This window comes from Palaemon carinicauda, chromosome 18 (genome assembly GCF_036898095.1).
Source record: "Palaemon carinicauda isolate YSFRI2023 chromosome 18, ASM3689809v2, whole genome shotgun sequence".
Classification (NCBI taxonomy): domain Eukaryota; kingdom Metazoa; phylum Arthropoda; class Malacostraca; order Decapoda; family Palaemonidae; genus Palaemon; species Palaemon carinicauda.
In genome coordinates, this window is record NC_090742.1 from 23886168 (window position 1) to 23908675 (window position 22508).

At 35.6% G+C, this 22508-nt stretch overlaps 2 protein-coding genes across 4 annotated transcripts in view; one reads left to right on the forward strand and one right to left on the reverse strand.

The window, feature by feature from the left end:
- Window positions 1–1875: 1875 nt before the first annotated feature.
- The window catches only part of LOC137657718 (uncharacterized), a 65058-nt gene continuing 44425 nt past the window's right edge, over window positions 1876–22508 (reverse strand). For 2 of the 3 annotated variants that reach the window (XM_068392148.1, XM_068392150.1), the window contains one exon: window positions 2729–5449. In XM_068392148.1, coding sequence (XP_068248249.1) covers window positions 5218–5449 — 232 coding nt within the window. In that variant the 3' untranslated portion in view covers window positions 2729–5217. Of the gene's footprint in view, window positions 2149–2728; window positions 5450–22508 lie in introns of those variants that run through there. The other variant, XM_068392149.1, reaches the window with a different exon arrangement.
- Window positions 8111–13216, forward strand: LOC137658007 (uncharacterized). The gene is made up of 4 exons (XM_068392724.1): window positions 8111–8360; window positions 10136–10182; window positions 11463–11510; window positions 12246–13216. The coding sequence occupies exons 1-4, from the start codon at window positions 8111–8113 to the stop codon at window positions 13077–13079; spliced, it is 1179 nt and encodes a 392-aa protein (XP_068248825.1). The 3' UTR covers window positions 13080–13216.

Below are 22508 nucleotides of genomic sequence, written 5' to 3' on the forward strand. Positions count from 1 at the left end.
GTGTGGCTCAGTCAAACAAGTGAAATTAAAGGCACCTTTATTACATTGAGAATGCTTCAAACTATTGTTAACAATGAAATGCAGGATACTCTTTCAATCACATACATTTGTTTACTCAATTACTTGTCACTTCTCGTCACAAGCTGTTCTTTTTTCTGCTCTGAAATTTTTCTGGTAATTTAAAAATACATAAGAATGACTCTTTTAATTCTTTTCTTTGTGACTGGTTTGCTCCCAGTCACAGAGCTGAGCTTCTCTCCCAATCTCGACCCTAGGTAGCATTTTCATAAGTTGTGGAAAGTATCTTAAAATTTTCATATATGTTTTTTCCTTTAAGGTGTTTTTATGCATTCAGGTTTTTCTAAAAAAAAATTCGTATGAGTGTATTGCAATTATATAAGGATAATGATCTCTTAGTAAATATGCCCTGACGAAAGCCATTAGTTGTTGGCTGAAACAGGTGTCGACAATAATTGAATAAATGGAACAAAAATGTAATAAATTCTGCCTTTTCCTTCAAAATTCTTTCCCTGACGACAAGAAAAGATACAGAAAACAAGAAAGGTGTTGACTGAAATTAGTTGATGCCACACATGCTTTACCATTTAATGAATATATATATATATATACTGTATATATATATATATATATATATATATATATATATATATATATATATATATACACACTCATATATATATATATATATATATATATATATATATATATATATAGGTGGCAATACTTCCACATGATTTTTTTCTGTATCCACTGGTGTCGAAAAATGTCAAAAAAATCTTTCAGTATATATATATATATATATATATATATATATTTATATATATATATATAAATATATATATATATATATATATATATATATATATATATATATATATATATATAGGTGGCAATACTTCCACATGATTTTTTTTCTGTATCCACTGGTGTCGAAAAATGTCAAAAAAATCTTTCAGTAAGACTTCATCTGTTACAATATCACTTTACTTGAGCAAACTTACTCAGATATTCTCCAACGATGGACCTGACATATCTCTGAACCATCCTACTAATAATGACCAAATCATTATCATCAGTATCCTCAATCAACATACAGCCTGAATTAGAAAAGCAGGACGCTCCTGCGAGCCCAAGGGCATCAGAAGAGAAAGCAGCCCAGTGAGAAAAAGAATTATAGAAATAAAAATAAACTACCTATAAGAAGTAAAGAGAAAAATATATCTGCCGTATTTAAGTAAGGAAAATATACTTAAAATAACCTATTCAATAGAAACACAATTAAATTTAATTTCCACCAATTAAGCCATTAAATTAAGGAGATCCTTCCACAATCTGGTCACAGCTGGAATAAAGCTTCTAGAACACAGTGCAGTATTGAGCCATATGATGGAGAAGGCATGACTGTTAGAATTAAGTGCATAATTAGTAATACGTACATGAGGGTGCGATGTGGGAAAATATAAATGCAATGGATTGTCAGAATTAACAAAACTCTGATGCACCTTGCACAAAGAACTAACTGAACGGCGGTGTAAGGAATTAATATCCAGATCAGGGATAAGGAATCTAAAAGACCACAAGTTTTTGTCAAACAAATCAAGATGAGAATCGGCAGCTAAAGATCAAAAAGGAGAATAATGCTCGAAACAAGGTAGACTTAAAAAATCAAAATATCTTTTCCTGGATAGATTGATCACCAAAAATCTTGAAATAAAAATCTTTCTCAATAAGACAGTTTTTTTTGCAATGGAAAAAAAAACAAATCTGCTTCTCATTAGTAGATTTTTAATGAAGAATCACATCTAAAATTTTTAATGAACTCTATAAAGTTAAAGACATTCACAATGCAAAGATCAGAATGTTGGGGATCCACTGTACTCGACCTACTTATAATCATACTATCCGTTATGTCAGGGTTCAACTTCATATCTCATTATTTGCATCAAGCATTAACTTCAGATAAATTTCTATCAGGGGGTTCAAATACAATAGGTCTACACTTGAAGGATGGAACTGATGCAAATGAAGTAGCATTATTTCCATATGCAAAGAACTTCTTCTCTAGGCCAAACCATATATCATGAGCGTATACTGTAGTGTGAAAAATATCGGCCCAAGAACACTACCCTGAGGAATACAAGATATTAAAATTATATAGTCACTAAAGTGCTCTTCAACAACTTATCCCTGCAATTTATTACTTTGAAATAATATAGTGATGCTAAGAGAAGACACACCTACTATCGTCTGTTAAAGTTTGATAACAAGGGACCTCTACAGCCAAGGCCAATCATACAACTTCATGACCACAGTTAAGGGATTTCTGTACAGCATTGGGAATGGGAAGAAGGGAACCACATGCTCCAAGGCCTTTTTCAAAAATTAGACTGCAAACTTGGGAACAGATAATTAACTTCAGCATATCTTTTTAGACGTTTTTACAAAAGACGTTCAAGAACTATCTTCATTCTTTATCCAGCTTCTAAGAACAGATCCATATTTCTGTGGTGTAGCTAATGGTTGTACATAAGTTCTGGATCATAATCTTAACATAAGCTATGATAAGTAAAATAATGTTGCTTGAACAGATAAAACAACGTAGTCAAAATTCGCTATTTAGATGATACTAATCTCCACACAAGATTGCTTTGAACCGATATATCTTTGAACAAAAAGAAAAAAAAAATGTAGGTCAATAAAAGATTCTTTAAGACGTGTTCTTCAGCGGTTTATTTCATTAGTAAATATCTAAACTTGATGTTTAATAGCCATATCAAATGGCTTTGCAATGACAATGTTTTCATAAACCAATTTCTCAACACAAAAGAATTAACAGCTTCTTAAGAGCCTCGTTAAGGCTTCATTAGTAGAACATCTGGAACTACACATTAAAAAAAAAATCTTATAACCTCGCTCAAAATGTTCGTAGACGATCAAACATTTTGCACAATATTCAAACATTGCACAAATACTTGGTTGCATACCAAAGGCTTCCTTTCACAATATTTGCGCAAACTAACATTGACGTCAAAAATATTGAGTAAAGATTCTGATTGTGTGAGGGGCGCTTTTTATTAAAATCTTCTTGAAGATACGATTCAATTTGATATAATTACATTATTCTTCATTTAGTTTCGAAAAAGACATGAATTTTTTTCCAAAGTTCAAGAAATACACAACTTTCAGAGATTTTGGTAGAAAGTTACTTGGGAAAGTAATCAACATTTTGCATCTTTCAATATTAACAGAAACAAAATCTACATCTCTAACACAATTCTTTTAATAAAATTGAAAAAAATCTCCACTGTATCTAATTTCATTGCCTACTTGAGCAAAATATTAGTCAGTACACCTGCGTATGACTTTACATCACTTACTGTAGATAATTCTGCTGCCTTCTACAATTGTGTTTCCTTATATCTAATTGGCTTCATTTGATGCAACAGTAATTCCGCTTTTCCATTTGCACTTATCTTTTTGAAATGCTAACTTTTTTTTTCACCGACAATCTCTGCATTATATTCTAATAATATTTTTGGACTGGTTTTGTCAAATTGCGGATAGAATTCCTTTGCCTTAGTTTTCTAATAATATCAGTTCACCCACATTGACATTGCGTTCTATATATTTAAAATTCATCATGCTTGCACCTTCCTATAAAATGAACTGGGACATAAGCTAGACTTCAATTATAATAGACGGTCTTAAAACTTGACCCTTGTTCCACCATTATAAAACGTTACTATGATATAATTAGTAACGTTTAGCTAGTTATCATAGCACCTACTCGGTTCCATTTCCTATAAAAGATTAATACAAACTGAATCTCACTTGGACATCCATTTGTATTCAGCAAAATGAAATTATAAAGATATAACTTTCTGCTAATATCTTATACATCTGAACACATCTATTGATCGTTTCTGTAAAATGTCATGACATAGGAACTGATGGAAACGATTACTTCAATTGTTCAAGATAATCAAGAGCTTTATGAAATGAGATCGCTCTCCTTCTGCAGAAGGTCTCCATCAAGTGCCCTGACTGACCGAGAGTTTTCTAAAGTGGGGACCTCATTCCTCTGCTGAAGCTCTCCATCTGGTGTCCTGGCTGAATGTCCATCAGGTGTTCTGACTGACCAAGACCTTTCTGGAGTGTCCGAAGTGAGATCTTCATTCTTCTGTCAAATAGCTACATAAGGTGTCCTGGATGACCAAAGCTTTCCGACGTCTCTGAAGTCCTCAATCTTCCGTCAAAGAGCTACATCAAGTATCCTGACTGGCCAAGCCCTTTCTGAAGTGAGGTCCTCATCCCTATGCTGAAGATCTCCAGCGTTGTCCTGGCTAACCAAGAGCATTCTGAAGTAAGGTACTCACCCCTTTCATGATGAATCACCATCAGATGCCCTGGCTGACCAAGAATTTTCTGAAACGAGGTTCGCCTTCCTCTTTCACAGATTACCATCAAGTGTCCTGATTGACCAAGAGTTTCTGAAATGAGGTCCTCGTCCCTCTGCTGAAGATCTCCATTGCACGTCCTGACAGACCAAGGGCTTTCTGAAATGAAGTCCTCATCCCTCGTCTGAATATCTTCATAAAGCGTCCTGATTGACCAAGAGCTTTCTTAAGGGAGGTCCTTATCCCTCCGCTGAATATCTCCACTACACGTTCAGACTGACCAAGAAATTTCTGAAATGAGGTCCTCATCACTCTACTGAAGATCTCCATCAAGTGTCCTTATTAACCAAGAGCTTTCTGAAGTGAGGTTCTCATCCCTCTGCCAAAGATCTCCATCAAGTGTACTGGCTGACCAATAGCTTTCTGCAGAGAGGTACCCATCCCTCTGCCAAAGATCACCAAGCGTCCTGTCTGACCAAGAGTTTTGTGAAATGAGGTCCTCATCCCTCTGCTGAAGATCTCCATCAAGTGTACTAGTTGACCAAGAACTTTCTGAAGTAAGGTCCTTATCTCTCTGCTGAAGATCTCCATTACTTGTCTTGACTGACCAAAAGCTTTCTGAAATGAAGTCCTCATCTCTCAGCTGAAGATCTCCAAATGTCCAGATTGACCAAGAGCTTTCTGAAATGAGGTCCTCATCCCTCTGCCAACGATCTCCGTCAAATTTTCTGGCTGATCAAGAGCTTTCTGATGTGAGGGCCTCATCTCGCTGTGTAATGAATCAGGTTTGTCGTATCTTCTACAGATGCACAACGTTACGGATGCGACGTTGTCGTTGCCCCCTCGTGATTCTTAGGAAACCAGAAAGGATCATCTGACGGAGGCACTGACGGAAGTTTGAGCCGCAGGCCGAGTAGATGAGGAAGTTGATGAAAATATGTGAATAATAAAGGTCGTTCAAGATCCTCTGTACCTCCCGGATTAGAGGAGAAGTTCTTCCTGTCCACATGGCATCCAACCGGAGAGAGAAACTGCAGGACAAAAAGAACTCATGTGATTACAATCATTACAAGTCATTGAAAACACAAGGCTGAAAACCATACAGTATTCTATGTTTTATACCAGCTGCGAACAGATTGTGGAATGATCTCTCTAATTTGGCAGTTCAATCGTTGAAACTTCAGAAGTTCTAACTTGAAGCATTTTTTTTATGTAGTACATAAACTCTTCCTAGTTTATGTATGAAGATCTATTTTAACGTTGTTACTGATCTTAAGATATTTATTACTTTGATACATTACTTCTTATATATAGTTCATTTTCCCTGTTGGAGCCCTAAGGCTTGTAGCATCCTACTTTTTCTAAATAGGGTTGTATAATAATAATAATAATAATAATAATAATAATAATAATAATAATTACAACAACAAAAACAAAAACAACAACAACAACAACAATAATAATAATAATAATAATAATAATAATAATAATAATAATAATATCACTTTCCATACATAGAAGCATTTGCTTATAAGACTAACATGATAACTAACCATAGCATAAAAATGTGCCTTTCAAAAATTTCGAACAATAATGTTACATTAATGAGTTATTTACTGAGCTCATCTGTCTAAAAGAAGCAAGCGACGACTTAAATCCTATAATAAAAATAAACTTCAAATGATCTACTACAACAGAAAATGTAATTGTTTAGGAAACTTAAGCTCCCATTACCGTTCTGTTAGTTGTATATTCCTGTTCTCCTATCCCTCCCCTTCTAATTGACACCAAACATGGAGGCTTTATATCAACTTTGAAGATCCAAAGTTCTCATCAAATAATCATTAATTAGTAACTAATAACGGGGAGAATAGTTCTGTCTATTGCACGGTTGCGTTGTTCTGTCTCTCCTCTTTCATTTGACACCAAACACAACTGATTTCTGTCAACTTTTAAAATCATGGTTCTCATCAAATAATCATTAATTAATAACTAACAACGGGGAGAATAGTTCTGTCTATTGCACGGTTGTGTTGTCCTGTCTCTCCTCTTTCATTTGACACCAAACACAACTGATTTCTGTCAACTTTTAAAATCCATAGTTCTCATCAATTAATTGTTAATTACTAATCAATAAAGATCAGAATAATCCAATCATTTGTATTACTGCAATCTCCTGTTCCTCCCGTTTTACTTGAAACCAAACACGGATATTTTCTGTGAACTTCGATGAATGATTTTTCAAATTAATTACTAAAAGGGAAAAAAAATCAGGCTCTGACCGACGTTGAGGGTATAGTATTACATGAGCTAAGTTTCAGACAGATTGGCCAAGTATTACAGGAGGAATAGGCTTTTGAGATTAGTACCTTGAAAATCATTCATTATTTGATAAAATAATAAATAATGGTATGAGACAAATTTCTATTTTGTAATTAATAAGTACTCTCTTCTAGAGTCTACATACCGAATTTCACGCTGATCTGTTCCTTATTGAATCATCGAAATTTCATTGTCTTTACCTCTTTAATTAATTACTAATTAGCAAGATAAAATTTTGGTAAAACGCTCAAAGGATCGATAGATACTGGCCCATAAAATGTACCTACTAATTTTGATGGCGATCAGTTCACGAATAACGGAAGAGTACGGAAATAATTATAGTGAACTCACAAAGTACAAAAAGACAACATGAGTAGCGGCTTTATAGGCCTTCAGCCTGTAAAATTTGTCATATAAAAATATAACATCTAATAAAATATATATATATATATATATATATATATATATATATCATGACCATATCAAGTATTACTACCCATGTCGTGGGACATTTTTCACCAAGCTAGAAACCTCTCCGAACCTACAATTCTATTTTATTATTCACCTTCTTTTTAAGCTTTAATTTTTTATCTGCTTCTATCACACTTGACTGTCAAAGCAGCACAGAAGTTCATACGAATTTCCTCTTTTGCTGTGTATGTAGGTATCTGATGCAGTGTTATTTCGATATGAATGGTATCACAATTTAAAAGTCACTCATGACTGGCAGAAACAAGAGACAGGACTGCCCTAAAACCTAGCCATACATGCAAAAGCTATGATCACGGAGGGCCAGGCATTGGAGGCTGATGACTTAGCAAGTAGACTCATTGTAAAGGCTCCCCCCAAAACCCACCTGCCCGACCTCATAAGGATAGTGAGGTTGAAGACACTACTAGATATTATCAAACTTAAACGGGTCTCGGACTCCCGTAGAACAGATTGCAAGACAGGGGCATTTCCAATAGAATACTGTATACCTATTGAAGACCTGTACAACCACCAGGCTACGAAGATCATTCCATAAAACTTCTAGAATACTGTGCGGTATTGGGACTTAATGATTGAGAAGGCAAACCTGTTAGTAAGAACTAAATTACCAGTACTTTGTACAGTATGGTACAGTCTGGGAAGATCTGAAGGCAAAGGATGGTTAGAATTGCGAAAATTCTTAAGCAATATCCACAAAGAGATAATTGAAAGGTGGTGTAGAGATTAATATCTATATCAAGAGTTAGATATTCAATAAACCACAATGGCCAAGAAATTAACATGGTAGTCAGAAGCTGTAAAAATGACAGAACAGTATTCAAATTACGATATGATGATAGAATTGACTGACCACTAAAATCTTAAAAGACTTCCACAATATGCCACATTATGTTTCTCATGATACCATTACAATATGGGAATATTTCTTTATCAATGAGTTGTGTGAACAAAAACACGTGGATCAAATGCGTGTCATTCTGACGTCACACGATGAACGTCTGCACGAAGGGTACATTAACACAGCCTCTGACAAGTCTTTCATCATTATCACAGGTCATAACAAGATGCAAACGAAGGGACTGCTCTTCCTCTGGGGCATTTTAGCCTCTTGTCTGGTCTTCTTTGCAAGTAAGTAATATATTTGTCGTTTTTATTTCATGAACTCTCTCGCTTTCTCAAAGACTTTTAGACACAGCTATTAAAAAAGGATTAGCATATTCATAAAAAGAATCCCTAAAATTGAAGATTGAAGTTACAGGAAAGGAATTCAGCTATCATCAGTACAACAGCCGTTGAAAGTTATTGGGATAAAGTCACCATCAACATTATTGTGTTAGTCGGCATTTTATTTCATTCAATGTAGAATTGTCTTTCTGGCCCTTTGTATAGCCAATGAATAATATTAGCTTAATTCTAGTTAAAGTTGCTCTTAGATCGATGTGACCAACCTAACCAAAAGGCCCTTCTGTAAAAACTTTGTTAATTCATTTGCCAGAGACTATATACCGTATGTGCCTGCACACACTCTCCGATTCTTACTCCTGTCATTGCTACCAACCTCCCCCGCCCTCACCACCCCCAAAGAGAGAGAGGTAAATTACCTCCTGAGTTCATGTCAGTTTAGCGAAAGTACTAATCTATTAATTATCATTGTTATTACTTGCTAAGCTACAACCCTAGTTGGAAAAGCATGATGCTATAAGCCCAGGGGCCCCAACGTGGAAAATAACCCAGTGAGGAAAGATAACAAGGAAAAATAAAATATTTCAAGAACAGTAACAACATTAAAATAAATATTTCCTATATACACTATAAAAACTTTAACAAAACATGAGGAAGAGAAATTAGATAAAATAGTGTACCCGAGTATATCCTTAAGCAAGAGAACGCTAACCCAAGACAGCGGAAGACCATGGTGCAGAGGCTAAGGTTTGATTTTGGAGTGTCCTTCTCCTAGAAGAGCAGCTTACCATAGCTAAAGAGTCTCTTCTACCTTACCAAGAGGAAAGTAGCCACTGAACAATTACAGTGCAGTAGTTAACATTGCAACAGGTAGCAATAACCGGAATGATGCAAAGTCACACAATATATGGTGTTACATTCGATACTAAAATCTATAATTCTATCACCCAATGCCATCTGAAATTTAGGATTTGCTCGTAACCCAGACACTTTCCTTCTTGCCTGTCTCTTACTTTAATGGTATTCTTCTAATATCACCTGCACTGAATTATGATAAATTGACGTCAAGAAGTGTTAGCATATAATATTCATTATTAGAAGCCTTTCATTTCAATTATAACAAAAGTGTAGATTCTTATAATTACGGTGTACGGTTTTTTTTTTAATTCTTTATTTTTATTAACCTGCAAATTAGGGCAAAGTCAGTTGACTAATGATAAATATACATAGCACTATTTGAAAAATGTCCCAATAATTAGTTAGAAGCATAAAGTACTTTATCACGCAGCAATCATGCATCACTCAAGAGCATCCGTGACATAATCAAGAAGAATAAGAAATACTATGCAGTCGTAGGAATGAAAATCTGGCAACGAGTATTGTGACATCGCAACACTTCAACAGAAGTAATTTGGTGTTTTCCTTGGATGGAAAATCATTAAAAACTTACTGGACTCGTTGACAAAAAGAATATGTATTTTGATCAGGTTTGCTCGTTAGTCTGTTGGTTGTTACGATTACGCACAAATTTACGAGTGGATGTTTAAGAAAATTTGACCAAGGAGAAGAATCCTGGTCTGGGTAGGGTACTTTTTGATATGCGGGAGGGTGGAATACTCAGCCTTGGCAGAGGTTTGAGGTCCACCAAAATCCTTTTACACCGTAAATCCAAGTTGAAATTGACTGCTACTACTAATGATAAACAATTTTCTTCACAACAGATGGCAGCACCCTTCCTTCACATGAAGAAATTAAGGCTAAATTCCAGGTATTTTGATATATATCTTTTTACAGTTGGGAAGATGTTGATCAGAGAGAGAGAGAGAGAGAGAGAGAGAGAGAGAGAGAGAGAGAGAGAGAGAGAGTATTAGCTTTTACTTTATCAAATTCTCCCGCAGATCTTCAAGGGTATAGAAGTTATCTGTTTCTCAGTGACTAAATCAAACAGATATACAAAATCAAAGCCAGATGGAATTGATATTACATAAAGATAATACCACAACAGGGTCATAATTGGATGATTTCTATTCTAACAATTGATAAAAACGACTGGCAATATCAATGGTAATTCCGTGTACATTCTAGAACGGGCCATGCATCAGCGTCGGAAACTTTTTTTTTTCCAGATATTTGAAATATCTGAAATTATTAAGTCAACTCCCAAGTAACGTGACATTGAATTTGTACTTAGATAAAATAAGAGAAATGAGATTGGATTATACATAATAGCTAATAAATTGAATCAGATAAAAAAGCATAGTTAATCAAAAAATTAAACAGATGAAACAACATACAGTTAGTAAATAACAAAACAGATAAAATTAGGATAGAATTAAAAAACAGATTGAAACTGGACTTGAAATATTAGAAAATGATGAAATAAGAAGTATGGCAGGCATAGTAAAGACTACAGAAGTGATAAGAGTGTCAGATTTGAGAAGGTGTGAGCACGTGGTGTGGAAGGAGTGAGTATGGCTTGAAGGGAACATGTCCGGGGGAGAAGATCGAAAGGGAGGCAGAAAATTATTTGGCAACTAAAGAGAAGAGGTTTGGTGGAAGAGGATGCCTTTGATGGAAGAAATTGGGTGAGGAAGCAGCAGGCAACAGACCCCTTAATGTAGGGATAACGTTGGGAACGAAGAAAAAGGGAGATAAATTAGACAGTTTGAGAGAACATAAATACAACATACTGTAAGTGGTAAGGCGGTTCCCAGGGTTTAGGATCAATAGTTATGCGATGGGCATATTGCAAGTAGTAATTAAATATAATGCCTGAGATGACCCATTTGTTGTAAATGCCATCCACCAGATGACTTATCAAGTCAGCAAAGAGTAATTACAATAACGAGTCGCCGAATATAAAGAACTATTAAGGTACAAATTGAATCTTAGTAAATAGTGTTTCTTTTTCTGCTATTTGTTTCATTGTCTGGTCACTATTCCTATCACCAAGAGAAAAAGAAAAGTGAAAAATGCAACTGCAGCTACTACTGCAACAACTGTCTCTTTAATTGGAACAAGTAATAACGCAATCATTATTATTTACAGGAAAGCAGATTCCTAGATACTCCCCACTTTGACGGACCAACTGAGCAGGTGTAGTATTTCAAATACCTGATCATTACTAATTTTAGCCTGCAATGAGAAGGAACCTTTCACTTTGTTTCCCATCAATTAGTCAAATATTATTCAATTTCACCTATATATAATGCCCTGTCCACGCTATTGAGCATGCTCAATGGACATGCTGTAGTAGTACTAGATCACAATAGCTAGTGACAATGAGGGTTGATGACGTCATATGCGAGAAAACCACAGTCAGGAACTTGGAAATAAACAAAAAAAGGTAAACTGTTGTAACCTTGTAGTAATGGATCATTGTAAATCTATGATATTGGAAATAGAAATATTTACTGCATGTGTCATAGTTATATGCATAAACATATCACCATACACACATGAGAGAGGGAGTAAATCCATTTAATAATCAGAGTATTGCAAACCTGGCGTCGTGAAACACCTCTTACCTGGTGTTTCGTTCAAGCCCACTCCCATGCAGCTGCCCTTCTTGTTTACCATATATAGACCTTGACTAGAACAAGATCTTGAATCGCCTTTTGCTCGTTGAGTAAGCTCTATAGTGTGGAGAGGGCCTAACTTGATAAATTTAAGTCAAGTCAAAACTGACTTACAGTCTATTTTAAGCATTATTTGCCCTTGCAGTATATTGCAAAAGAAATCAATGAAGAATACACTTTCTAAATAATGCATGAAACCAATTGTTCTCAAAATAATCAATAACTTCTGATTATCATTTCTCTTGAATCACAGGAATGGATCGAGATGATCACTGCAACTCTTCCTAGAAACTCCTTGCCCAAGTACCTCACAGAACAAGATTATATTTTTACCGTTAACGAGATAGGCGAATTCACTACGACCGAAGGGGTGAAAGGGTTGTGGAACTCGACCAAACACATATTTTACAAAGTCAGCGACAGCAGTGCCTGGCGGTACATTCTCAGCTTTCAATGGCAAAAAGTCGGCGATTCTTACCACGAGACTACCACAGGACTTGTCACTCTGTTCACTTTTTTGCAGAAGGGATACGTGTCTTCCCATGAAATCTTTGGAATGAAATACGTGGAAAATAACAACATCTTAGAACAGACAGAAAACTTCCAGGGATACGGCCAGGGAGCATCTGAGTATCTGAGTGAGGACAAATTATCATTCGACGACTACGCCATAGTTCTGGTGAATAGATCTAATGTACTCAGCATTACTGATGAAGAATACGGAGGGTTCATCACAGTTCACGGAGATATGTATGACTTGGCAGGCGAAATGTTCAAAAACTCATTACCTTTCAGCAACGTTGACGTGGTAAGTCTACCAAAGAATCGCGAAGACCTGGCTAGCCTACTCAGGGCTACCAAGGCCTCAACCCCTCATGTTACAACTACAACAGCCACGGTCGTTGGTGAACAAACACTCGGGCCGGAAGGCTATTATAAAGGTGACATAGAAGCCGTCACAAGTGTCTTTCCAGATCGCAGCTTTAACACAACGGCCACTATCCAAGCCTCCTACGCTAACGGGCAAAACGAAACTCATCTGCTAATTCGTGATTTAATTTATATCAACACTCCTTTCTTGAGATAATTATCCATTCTGAAATAATGTAATCAACCTTTCCTGAATTGATTATACTGTACTGTAGATATCCAAATTTTCTCCTTTTTTGTGGGGGACATACAATTGAAAAATTCCAATAAAGCTCCATATAATTCCAAGTCTAATCCTTTGTTTTATTTAGAAATGTCAAAAGATCGCAACATTCATGTGTCTGATAGTTCACTATGCCGGTACAATGTTTGAAAATACATTACAAAAGTATATGTTCATGGGCACCACAGTAAGTATAGGAAAGTAATATCTAGTGTCTCTCAGCATAGTGTTCTTAGCTCATTGTTTTTCATACTGTATAGACATGACACATGGTTTGACTTAGAAAATAAGCTCAGAGCATATGCAGATAATGCTAACTGAAACTCTTAAAGGAACTCTTTGCCCAAGTACCTTGAAGAACAAGCTGACACTTTTCAAGTTAATGAGGAAGGTAAATTCAATGAAAGCAAAGGGTTGAAAGGGTCGTGTAACTCGACCAAGTACGTTTTTTATGAAGTCAGTGGCAGACAAACCTTCCGGCACATCTTCAACATTACATCTGAGGAAATCAGCGGTTTGTACTACCAATCCAGCAAAGAACTTATCATAACATTCACTTTTTATGAGCAGAGTTACGCATCTTTCCATGCAATCTTTGGAGCAAATTTCGTAAAAAAAATGAGTGTCTTAAAGAAAAGAGAAAACTTCCATGGATTTGGCTATGGGGAGAGCTGATCTCTTGTGGACAGAGAAAGTAAAATTTCATGAATATGGCATGATGCTGGTGAATAGATCTCAAGTATTCAGCGTTTCTGAAGTAGAATTCTGAGGGCTGGTCCTAGATGAAGGATATAATTATTTCTTTGATGCAGCCATGTTCAGAAACTCAAGACCTCTGACCACTGTTGATATGGCAAGTCTACCAAAGAATCTAGAAGACACTGCTAGCTTACGCAGAGCCCCTAAGGCCTCAACCCCTCATGTTACAGCTACAACAGGCACAATCTTTGCTGAACATATGGATGGAGAAGAAGGCTATTATGAAAGTAACATGGAAGCCATCACATGAGTGTTCTCAGATCGCAGTTTTAACACTACAACCTAAGTGCACGCGACTTACGTTAAACTGCAAAGCGATGCTTATCTGCTGATTCAAGATTTATTTGATATTAACACTGCCTTCGTGGAATGATTATCCATTCTAAGTAAATAAATCCTTAACCCTCCATGAGCTGAAAATCTTGTCGATATCGAAACTCTAAATTTTTCTTTTGTGGGTGACTTACAAATTCCAATAGAACTCTATGTGATTTCAAGTCAAATTCTTTGTGTCCAACAGAAACAGCATAACCAAGATGGCAACACCTATGTTTGATAGTTTACTATACTGGTACGATATTTTAATATATATCACTAAGAGTTTCTTTAGCAAGCCTTTAATGTGGGACTGCTGATCTCATGCTCTAATTTACGACTCCAACAAATGGTGGCAACCCGGGTAAACTGGTGGGCGTTAGGTCGGGAGGGATCCAGTCACAGCAAACATGATCCAAGTGCTGTAACACTGAGCGTTGGCCTAAGGGTTTCCACGCTTGTGTAACTGATTATCATTGATTAAATTAGTATCACTAACCTAGTTAGAACAGAGAAAGCAGCCCAGTACGGAAAATAAAAGAATTGAAAAATAAACTATAAAATTATATATATATATATATATATATATATATATGTATATATATATATATATATATATATATATATACATATATATATATATATATATATATATATATATATATATATATATATATATATACACAGTATATATATATATATATATATATATATATATATATATATATATACAGTATATATATATATATATATATATATATATGTATATATATATATATAAATATATATATATACAGTATATATATATATATATATATATATATATACATATATATATATATATATATATATATATATACACAGTATATATATATATATATATATATATATATATACAGTATATATATATATATATATATATATATATATATATATATTAAGGTAAATAACACTTGCAATGATGATGGTGATGATGAAACAGGTTAGTAAAATTTAAACTAAGAAACGAGACCGATATGAACTTACTCAACGGAAAACCATTTGCATCAAGCTTGCGCTTCCGAAGTTCCATCAATTATTATTATTATTATTATTATTATTATTTTTACCAGCTAAGCTACAACCCTAGTTGGAAAAGCAAGATGCTATAAGACCAAGGGCTCCAACAGGGAAAAATGGCCCCGTGAGGAAAGGAAATAATGAAATAAATAAATGATGAGAACAAATTAACAATAAATCATTCTAAAAACAGTAACAATGTCAAAACAGATATGTCATATATAAACTATAAAAAGACTTATGTCAGCCTGTTCAACATAAAAACATTTTCTGCAACTTTGAACTTTTGAAGTTCTACTGATTCAACTACCCGATTAGGAAGATCATTCCACAACTTGGTCACAGCAGGAATAAAACTTCTGGAATACAGTGTAGTATTGAGCCTCATGATGGAGAAGGCCTGGCTATTAGAATCAACTGCATACCTAGTATTGGTCTACCTAATAGGGAAGACAATTTCACTATAAAGCATTGTTTGCCGGATGAATGTGACGGTAAAGAAAAAGATAATGATGTTACAGAAAGTGTAGGGGAAGTTGTTAACGAACAGCTGGAGGATGCAATAACGAAAGGGGGTCTAGAGTATTTAGCTGGTTTCATTGCCCATAAGTTTCCTAAATACCCAAATCTTGGGTCATATGTATCAATTCATGGACGAGTATAAAAAGCAGAGCAGATAATAAACTAGTGAAGCCATCAAAAGAATTTTCTGATCAAATCAAAAATATGGAAAAAATGTTCACTTATTATCCTGGGGAAAAAAATTAAAACCTGGTAAAGGAACAGTAAAAAATTTAGCAGTAGAAATTGCAAATGCAATGGGATTGCCACTAGATTTAGTTACTTATTTTGTTCGTTGTCGGACATTCTTTAGAATAAGAATATCAAATAGGGAAACAACTTCCGCAAGGAAAATTATTAAAAAAGTCAAAAGGTTGTAAAGTATAATAATCAGGATTTTTCAAGTTTAGGTTTATTTGTGCAACCATATTCGTATAGATTTTTCTAAATGTAGTTTTCAGTAAATAATTAGTGTAAAATAATGATTTTTTCATGTATGCATGAAAGTTGCTTATTTGTATATTTACTGACTAGATATAAAGAATTTAAAAAATATATATATTTCTTGAAGTGCGTCTTCTTATACCCTTTTTTTTAAACTTCTCATGAGAAGTATTTTATCATGAAATCCAGTCATCAAAATATCTTGAATTATTATATTTTCTGAAATAGTAATGTTATTCTTAAGTGAATAAGAAAGAATAATGAACTTTTGCAAAATACGTTCTGACTGAAAGGTGTTCTTTCGTTGGTCAGTGGTGCATACTGACGTCACAAAACTTACCCCCCCCCCCCCCCCGAACGGGATTCCAGCATTCTGGAACGCCACGTCTTACATACACTAACTACCACATCTCTGAGAACGAATCTGAACGGTTCCTGATCAGAGTAGAGCCAATGAAACTCGGTGATTTACACCTCGTGACAGCTTCTGAAATATGTACTTCGTTCACCACCTCCCTCAGTTCGACTTTCGAGGTTAGAAACGAATCCTACGAGAGGACACAGGAGATGTTCTGGGATTTGGTCAGGGACAGGGCATTGCAGTAAACAAGGGTCGTTTTGAATACCAAGATATAACTCTGGAATTGATCAATTCATCTAACGTACGCTCCATCTCCCGAGAGGAGACTATAGCTACCATCTTTTACAATTCCTACACGGTGGAGGGAGCGACATTTTGCAAGTCACTGCCGCTGAGGAACCACCCGGGGGATGAGCTCCCAAAGGACTTCGAATTTTTGGCTGAACTATCATCAGCTGTTGAAGAATCGTCGGCACTTAATTCGATTACGTATGGTATTTTCAACGGAGGTTTTACTTTGGGTGAATACTACTCAGACTCAGAAACTTCTACAGTATTCAAGGATGACCATACCGTAAATACAAAAACTTTAAATGGCATGTACATAGAAAAACAATTCTTCGAAACCTGGTGGTTTATCAAGAGGTTGTCTTTTCCTTTTTCTGACTCTTTTTCTTCTCAAAACCATCCTTACTGTCCTCCCTTCAGTTGAAGTGGCTATCCTAGAGTGTATTTAGCCTTGCATGGTGTATCGGCTCCTCCATGTTGACCAGTTTTACCGACTTTTTACTATAGTCTATGGGTATCATCAATCAATTTATTTATAATTCTGTACATATTGTTTTTGTTATAATTCTTGTTAATCTAGTTTTCAAGTATGATGTCTCTTTTTTATTTCTATTAATTCTTATGCTGTCTGGAGACATTAAGCGAAATCCGGGACCAGTATGTCCTAGATTTCGTCGATGTCGTCTTCTGTATTGCAATATTCGTGGTCTTCATGCAAATATCCAAGACCTTACAGTTGCATCCAGACAGTATGATATTCTTTTGTGCTCAGAAACTTTGGTTTCTAATATGAGGCACTCATCTAAGCTCCTTATAAGTGGTTTTAAGAAGCCAATAATGTTGAAACGCAATGCCATCCCTAAGGCCAGGGGAATGGCGGTGTATATTAGGACCAAGTACCCTGCTTCTCATAAGTCCTGCTATCAATGTGGATGTCATGAGATTAAGGTAATAAAAGTTTGTGGCAGGCATAACAACTTTTATTTGTGTTCGATCTACCGGAATCCAGACATGGATGATTCTATCTTCGATTGTCTTCTTACCATTATGGCTAAGATACAAGAAGATGATAGAAAGGCTTTTTTTGTCTTTGTTGGTGATTTTAATGCTCACCATAGGGAGTGGTTAAGTTCTATCTCTCCTACCGATCGCCATGGCTTAAGAGCTTTAGACTTTGCCTCTGAATCAGGCTGTGAGCAAATCATAAATGAAGCTACTCACAGGTCTGGTAATTGCTTGGACCTCGTATACACTGACTCCCCTGGTGTTATAACTAGTAAGGTTGGTTCTCCAGTCGGGACATCTGATCATGCCTTGATTTCATTATTAGTGAAGACTGAGCAGCCTGTCCCTGATATATCATATTCTTGTAAAATTTATATGAAATCCCAAGCAGACTGGAATGGGATTTTGCATGATCTTTTGTGCTTGAATTGGTCACAATTATATAATAGTGTAGATCCTGTTGTCCCTTTGAATGAGAATCTAGTCAACATAATCGATAGGCGTATCCCTTCTCGTGTGCTAAGGTACCGAGTGAAAGACAAACCGTGGTTCAATGATGATTGTAGACGTGCTTATTTGGAGAAGAGGGAGACCTATCACCTTTGGAAGGGTAACAGATCAGATTTGACCTGGAACAACTATACTCAGCTTCGAGCTTTTGCTCAGAGAGTTTATGCCTCAACTGAAAAGGAGTACAATTTAACCATAAAAGAAACCCTTTCTGGTACAACTCAGGAACATAAATGGTGGTCTACCCTTAAATCTGCACTCTTTGGTGTAGATGCAACAGTTCCTCCTTTACTTAAACCTGATGGCTCAGTCACTCACTGTCCAAAGGAAAAGGCAACCCTTTTGGCTGATGTTTTTGACAGTAAACAGAGTAATGAAAAACTTGAACTTCCTCATTCCTGTTTTCCTGAGGCTAAACTAACTAGTTTAGCTTTTCGATCTCGTGAGATTAAAGCTCTGTTGATGGACCTTGATGCTTATGGAGGTGTAGATCCAAATGGTATTTTTCCTTTGTTTTTTATAAAGACAGCAGATTTCTTAGCTCCCAAGTTATCTGTTATTTTGCACAAGTTAGCAAGAAGAGGAGCTTTTAGCACTAGTTGGAGAATTGGTAATGTTACTCCTCTATGTAAATGTGTTTGTGGTAGCTCAAGTCCCACTGATTACTGCCCAATTTCCATAACTCCCATATTATCTAAAGTTTTTGAACGTCTTCTGGCAAAACGTCTTAATAGGTTTGCTGAAGGTAATCATCTACTCCCTAGTTTGCAATTTGGTTTTCGTAAAGGCCTTGGAGCATGTGATGCCCTTCTTACAATCTCCAATGCTGTACAGAAGTCCCTTGATTGTGGTCAGGAAGTGCAAATGATTGGCCTTGATTTTAGTGCTGCCTTTGACCGTGTAAATCATGAGGCCCTTGTTTTCAAACTGAAACAGTTGGGAGTGGGTGGGTCGTTTCTTAGCGTTATTATTGATTTTTTAAGTAATAGATCTCAAAGAGTTGTTGTTGACGGGCACCATAGTGAGTATAGGAATGTGATATCCGGTGTTCCACAGGGTAGTGTTCTTGGCCCATTACTTTTCATACTATATACACATGACATGTGGTTTGGCCTAGAAAACAAGCTTGTTGCATATGCAGATGATGCTACTCTCTTTGCATCAATTCCATCCCCTGAATGTAGATCTGGGGTTGGTGAATCCCTTAATAGAGATTTAGCTATAATTAGTGCATGGTGCAAATTATGGGGTATGAAGTTGAATCCTAACAAAACTCAAAGTATGATTGTAAGTAGGTCAAGGACGGTGGCTCCTCAACATCCGGATCTCAGTATTGATAATGTTTCTTTAAATTTGTATGACTCTTTTAAAATTTTAGGTGTGATTCTCGACAGCAAATTTACTTTTGAGAAACATTTAAGGTCTGTGTCTTCTTCAATTGCACAAAAAATTGGCCTATTGAGAAAGTCTTTTAAGATTTTCGGTGATCAATCTATTCTGAAGAAGTGTTTTAATTCTTTCATTCTACCCTGTTTTGAGATTGTTCTCCTGTCTGGTCTTCAGCTGCTGATTCTCATCTTAATTTGTTGGACAGAAACTTACGGTCTATTAAATTTCTTATTCCTGATCTAGATATTAATCTTGGCACCGTCGTTCAATTAGTTCATTATGCATGTTGCATAAGATTTTTCATAACTCTGACCATCCTTTACATTCAGATCTCCCTGGACAATTCTATCCTGTTTGTAATACTAGGTAGGCAGTTAATTCTAATACCCAGGCCTTCTCCATCCTGAGGCTCAATACTACGCAGTACTCTAGAAGTTTTATTCCAGCTGTTACCAAGTTGTGGAATGATCTTCCTAATCGGGTAGTTAAATCAGTAGAACTTCAAAAGTTCAAAGTTGGAGCAAATGTTTTTTTGTTGACCAGGCGGACATGAGTCTTTTTATAGTTTATATATGACATATTTGTTTTTGACGTTGTTAACAGTTTATATGTGACATATCTGTTTTGGCGTTGTTGCCTTTTTTAGAATTATTTATTGTTAATTTGTTCTCTTCATTTATTTATTTCCTTTCCTCACTGGGCTATTTTTCCCTGTTGGGGCCCCTGGGCTTATAGCATCTTGTTTTTCCAACTAGGGTTGTAGCTTGGATAGTAATAATAATAATAATAATAATAATAATAATAATAATAATAATAATAATAATAATCATCATCTACGTATCCAGAGCTGGTTCGGGACCACCATACCCCGCTTCCTATGAATCATGCCATATATACTGAAAACTAATCCTATCCCAAACCACCTACAAATAAAATTTGCAAATCACCCCACAACCTAAATCACCTACAACCTAAAAACCCAATCAAACACCTACGGGCTGCAAAATTTATTAACACTTTAAGGGTTAGTCTCCTGGTGTCTTTCTCTAAGTTCATAAACACCAGTTTAAGTGGCTGGAATAAAGTTCCAAAAAAATTTGCTTTTAAATACTTTCTATCCTTTGAAATCATAATGATAAAGACGGTCATATTGTCTATATGCAGAAATACTAATGGTCATTGACATGTCATTTCAATATGGTCATAAATCTATACACAAAGATTAAAGACAAAACTATATCATATTATTATTATTATTATTATTATTATTATTATTATTATCAGTAGTAGTAGTAGTAGTAGTAGTAGTAGTAGTAGTAGTAGTATTAGTAGTAGTAGTAGTAGTAGTCAAGCTACAACCCTCGTTGGAAAAGCAGGACGCTATAAGCCCTATAAGCTCTAACAAGGAAAAATACCCCAGTGAAGAAAGGAAATAAGGAAATACGTGAACTATAAAAAAGTAATGAAAAATTAAAATAATTTTAAGAACAGTAACAAGATTAAAATAGAACAGGGAATCTAATTCGACATAAATATCAAAGAAATATTAACTCCCCTGCTCTGAGGCTAATTAGAACTCATCAAAACACCTCAGTTACAGAAAATAGTCTGCTATGGGCGAGGTCATTACTACGTCATCGTCTAATACAAATATGAAATGGAAGAAATCGGCTTTATTCTCTCTCTCTCTCTCTCTCTCTCTCTCTCTCTCTCTCTCTCTCTCTCTCTCTCTCTCTCTCTCTCTCGGGAATTCAAGCCCTATGTTAATAGTCAAATGGGATCTGACGGTAAATATCTTCTATTTTTATCAGGCTTCTTTCTTGCTTGTGATTGGCCGATGTTTTTTAAGCTTCAGCCAATCACGATTTGCATCAATGATATCGCTTCTGTACATTTACCGTCAGGTTATAAAATTGACTATATTGTTGACAGCATAACACTGCATGCTTATGAAAAACACCTAAAATACGGAGCATAAAATTAATAAAAAGATAATTAAGAAGCGAAAAATGATAAAAAAAGTATCATGTATTTTAACACTTCCATCATTTTCTTAGATACGATGAAACTCCCTAAAGATAACTAAAATTCCTTGTGCCACGCGCTATCTCCAAATTCGTCGTTGACCTACCTGGTACGCCCAAGGTCCTTGCATTAAAGGACCTTGGGTACGCCACTACTGTCCCGTAGGTGGGTCACGGACGCTTGCGTTGCCCTCTCGTTTTTAGGAGTAGGCCTAGGTCATAGGTGTAAAAGTGGGACGAAAACTCATGCTGGACCCAGGACCCATACAGTCACTGTATGGGACCTGGATGAACCCTAAACCCGACACCTCTTCGATCATGAATAAATTTTCTTATCTTATAGGAATCCCGGTCTGGACGAGATCCGGATAAAGATGGATGAGGTATTTGTTCTTATATCAAGAAAATATATCTTTGTAACCTCTGTTTCTTAGTTTCTTCACAAACGAGCTCAAGAAATTTGAAGTCTTCGGCCATCGTCTCCTATACTTATTTCATTACTTAAAGGCACATTTTGTTTTCCTACATTTAAACAAATTTCTTTTCTCTGAAATTGGAGGCATAGAAACTAGAGATGTGCTGATAGTAGCGGTATCAATATTGGTAGTATCTACCTTTTTTGTGAGCATCGGGATCGGTCTAGAAAAA

Coding starts and splice junctions, on each gene's coding strand:
- LOC137658007 (XM_068392724.1), top strand. CDS start 8,111: ATGCCACATTATGTTTCTCATGATACCATTACAATATGGGAATATTTC. Junction 8,361..10,135: donor TTGTCTGGTCTTCTTTGCAA/GTAAGTAATATA, acceptor TCTTCACAACAG/ATGGCAGCACCCTTCCTTCA. Junction 10,183..11,462: donor AAATTAAGGCTAAATTCCAG/GTATTTTGATAT, acceptor TATTATTTACAG/GAAAGCAGATTCCTAGATAC.